Source organism: Octopus bimaculoides, chromosome 20 (assembly GCF_001194135.2).
Source record: "Octopus bimaculoides isolate UCB-OBI-ISO-001 chromosome 20, ASM119413v2, whole genome shotgun sequence".
NCBI classification, from domain to species: Eukaryota; Metazoa; Mollusca; class Cephalopoda; order Octopoda; family Octopodidae; genus Octopus; species Octopus bimaculoides.
The window spans coordinates 38,461,720-38,466,242 of NC_069000.1; the positions used below are offsets into that span (position 1 = coordinate 38,461,720).

The 4,523-nt window shown below is 39.3% G+C and overlaps 1 protein-coding gene across 1 annotated transcript in view; it reads left to right on the plus strand.

Moving 5' to 3' along the window:
* The window catches only part of LOC106867837 (FACT complex subunit SPT16), a 61,214-nt gene extending 56,691 nt beyond the window's left edge, over nt 1-4,523 (plus strand). The window contains exons 18-21 of the mRNA XM_052974974.1: nt 1,136-1,324; nt 2,623-2,792; nt 2,984-3,113; nt 4,314-4,523. Of these exons, the coding sequence (XP_052830934.1) occupies nt 1,136-1,324; nt 2,623-2,792; nt 2,984-3,113; nt 4,314-4,508 (684 nt within the window). The 3' untranslated portion in view covers nt 4,509-4,523. The remainder of the gene's footprint in view (nt 1-1,135; nt 1,325-2,622; nt 2,793-2,983; nt 3,114-4,313) is intronic.

The following is a 4,523-nucleotide window of genomic DNA, read 5'->3' on the forward strand; positions in this document are numbered from 1 at the left end:
TGGAGCTAAACAGCAACCATCGCCACATTAAATACTCACAAACTTTTATGAAAAAAAAATTGGTGGAGGCTTTCTTTTTTGTAATGGAAGCACTCCTGTAATCTGTTGGAATATATTCCAAAGAGGGCACATGGGGTTTCTTCAAATAATCATCTAAATATTCCAAAATTGTATCCCCTTTTAAGTATTTGACAAACTAAAAATTCAACATCAGTGTACTACATTTAGGTTTGGACATACCTCACATTGGCCATAATAATAATAATAATAATCATCATCATCATCATCATTTAAAGTCTGTTTTCCATGCTGGCATGGGTTGGACAGCTTGATAGGAACTGGTAAGGCCAGAGGCTGCTCCAGGTTCCATAGTCTTGTTTTGGTTTAGCTTCTACAGCTGGATGTCCTTTGTAATGCCAACCGCTCCACAATGTGTCTTGGGTGCTTTTTATGTGGCACCATCACCAGTGCGTTTCAAGTGACACTGGCACCAGTACCCATACCATTACTTTTTACATGACACCTTGGTTTAGGATCTCAATTCTGTTTTGGTGGGCAGCTAATAAATATTCTACAAAATACATGCATGATACAATATCTTACATAAAATGGTCACATTTTGGCTTGATTGGCCATAAGAATATTTGAATTGCCAAAAGTGGCCCACAAGCTAATAAATATACTTCAAAATATATGGATAATGCCATACCATTCATAAAATGCTCTACATTTTGGATTGATTTAACTGGTCATATCGCTTACTTCTTTAAACTTAAATTAAACCCTTCAGTAGGTAGATTAGTCTGTCAAATGCAATACTTGTTTAATCACATTGTTTTGAAGTAATCCTGTATTATCTCGTAGTTTCGAGATTTTGATGATGTGATTGTATATTTTTAGAATGACATCTGGCCAATCCAAGGGTGAGAGGCTAGATCTCGCCAATCTGAACATAAAATGGGTAGAATATTTGGGCTGGATATGGCTGGTTTAAATGCTAAAGGCTAAAGGGTTAAAGCAAGAAATCCTTTCTTTATGATTTTTGTAAGTGGCAATTAAATATCCTCTAATTATCTCTGCTGTTGTCTCGGTGACTTATTGAAATGTTGTTTTCATTTATTGTTGTATTTGACAGGCTGAACGAGAACTTCGAAATAAACTAAAATCTGCATTTAAAACATTCTGTGAAAAAGTCGAAAGCATCACAAAACAAGAAGTTGAATTTGACACTCCTTTTAGAGAGCTTGGCTTTCATGGGGCACCATTTAGAAGTACTGTACTTCTGCAGCCAACCAGTGGCTGTTTAGTGAACCTCACTGACTGGGTAAGTCTTGCTAATAAGGATTTCTTCATTTTTGTTTCTTTTTCTTCTTGCTTTTTATGTTTGTCCGCTAATGTATCTGTACAGTCAGAGATGATCACAGCTTGAATGCCTTTCATGATTTGAGATTAAATGACTGGTTTACGAGCAGTCTCTGTATTGTCTAAAGCAGAGATTCTCAACTGTTTTTCATCTATGGACCCCTTTGATTACTTTTTTATTCTGGTGGATGCCCATAGCCATCCGATGTTTTAAAGCTTCATCATCATCATTTAATGTCTGCTTTCCATGCTAGCATGGGTTGGACGATTTGACTGGAGACTGGCGACACCAGACTCCAATCTGATCTGGCAGAGTTTCTACAGCTGGATGCCCTTCCTAACGCCAACCACTCTGAGAGTGTAGTGGGTGCTTTTTATGTACCACCAGCACGGGGGCCAGTCCGGCGGTACTGGCAACGGCCACGCTCAAATGGTGTTTTTTTACGTGCCACCTGCACAGGAGTCAGTCCAATATTTTGTTCACATGCCACCGGCACATGTGCCAGTAAGGTGAAGCTGGAAACGATCGTGCTCAAATGGTGCTTTTTATATGCCATTGGCACGGAAGTGAGGTCGCTGCTCTGGCAATGATTCTGCTTGGATGGTGGTGTTAGCGCTCCACTGGCACAGGTGCCAGTCATCAAATTTGGTTCAGTTTCGATCTCACTTGCCTCAACAGGCCTTCACAAACTGAGTTTAGTGTCCAATGAAGGAAGGTTGGCATGGGTGCCAGTCATCGAATTTGGTTCCCCCTCCACTTTTAGTGGAAGTTCCGATCCTCTGTCATCCTTGGTTGTCTCCCACAAAAGCTTGTTTTATAGAATCTTCAACTCAAGATTAGCCTAGCATGTAGCAGTTTCATGTTATATCTGAGGATCCACTGGCATCATACTAGTGATCCCTTACAGTTAATCTCGTAATTGCATTGTGAAGCTCCTTCCCAAGTCATATATACACATAAGGCTGGTTTCTGTGGCATATATATCTCCCTGGATGGGACGCTAGTCTGCTGCAGGAATATTCATTTTCGCCAGCTGTGTGGACTGGAGCAACGTGAGATGAAGTTGTTTTACTGAAGAAGACATCTCATCACCCGGTACGAATATCGAAACCTCAATCATACCATCATGAATGCAACACCTTAACCACTAAACTCCCGTGCCTCCACAAGGCCACATGGCTTAGTGGTTGCATTGTATGTTTACAAAATAGATTTGTCAATCTTTAATTTTTTTTCTTTCTTCCTCCCTCTTCTTTCAGCCTCCATTTGTGGTGTCTCTTGATGAAGTAGAACTTGTTCATTTTGAACGTGTACAATTCCATTTGAAGAATTTCGATATGGTATTTGTTTTTAAAGACTACAGTCATAAAGTGGCCATGGTCAATGCTGTCCCAATGAACATGCTGGATCATGTCAAAGAATGGCTAAAGTAAGTCTCAAGTTTTAATCCTTCAACGAGATTATTTCAGCTTCCCTGTTTTAGTTATTTTGCATAAACAATGTGTGGTGGAGTTGATTGGGTATTTTCTATTAAAATGCTCAAGGGTTAAAACTAATCTGATAAAACATTTGTGATTTGGACTTTCACGTAAATTGTGTTGTGTTCTCTCTCCATTTCAGTTCCTGTGATATTCGATACACTGAAGGCATTCAGAGTTTGAACTGGACTAAAATCATGAAAACAATTACTGATGATCCTGAGGGCTTCTTTGACAATGGGGGCTGGAGTTTCCTGGACCCTGAGAGTGAAGTAAGCTTTTGTTTGTTTCAATATTGGGCCCACAGGGATTTCCTGTGTTGGCCCACAAGAGACTGGGAAATAATAATAATAATCCTTTCTACTAAAGGCACGAGGCTAGAAATTTTAGGGAAAGAGACTAGTCGATTACATCGACCCCTATATTCAGCTAGTACTTATGTTATTGACTCTGGTGGAATTTGAACTCAGAACATAAAGACGGATGAAATGCTGCTAAGCTTTTCACCCACAGTACTAATGATTCTGTCAGCTTGTCACAACAACAATAACAACAATAACAATGATGATTTAACATCTGCAGAAGGGATAAATGAAGAAAATGTCGACACAAATATTATATATAAATCAATGTGTAACAACATAGGTTTCTTTCATAGGAAAAGCTTATTTGATTTGTGGGTCAAATTATGTTTTTGTCAATCATAAGAAATAGAAGTGATATATATATATATATATATATATTAACTTAAATATTTGTATTACCATTGTGGATAAGTATTGAAGCCCTGCAGAGAGGCAGCTCTGGTCAAGTATTCCAGCTGTAATCATACTAACTTCTGAACAGCAAGGATTAATCATCATTGTTTAACATTTGCCTTCCATGCTGACATGGGTGGGATGGTTATTGAAAAAAATTGTTTAAAATATTTTGTGTTTTGTAGAAGTAAAAACCGGTTTGATATCATATCTTTTACTTGTTTCGGTCATTTGACTGAGACCATACTGGGGCACCGCCTCGAGTTTTAGTCAAGCAAATCAATCCCAGGACCGTTTTTAAGCCTAGTACTTATTCCATCGGTTTCTTTAGCTGAACTTCTAAGTTATAGACACACCGACACCAGTTGTCAAGCAGTGGTGGGGGACATATACAGACATAAAGACACACACAGGGAAATATGTGTGTGTGTGTGTGTGTGACAGGCTTCTTCCAGTTTCTGACTACCGTATCCACTCACAAGGCTTTGGTTGGCCTGTGGCAATAGTAGAAAACACTTGCCCAAGGTGCCACACAGTGGGACTGAAACCTGGAACCATGTGGTTAGAAAGCAAGCTTCTCAGCACACAACCACACACCCCTACTGCACATAGAAAATTTTAACAGCAAAATCTTGTATGGGCCCCCAAAAGTGTCGCATGGATTTTGTTTGAGAATCACCACCGTAATGAAAATTTTTTTTCATCTGTTTGCAGGATGAGCATGAAGATGACGACGAGGAAGATGATGATGCTTACGTTCCTAGTAACGACTCGGCTGGCGAGGAAGCCAGTAGCGAAGAGGACAGTGAAGAAAGCAACTGGGAAGATGAAGAAGAATCAGGTATTTCTTTCAGTTTATCATTTTATCAACAGCATCCGTTGCTGTCATTGCTTGAATCTCTTTTATAAGCTATGTGTGAGATT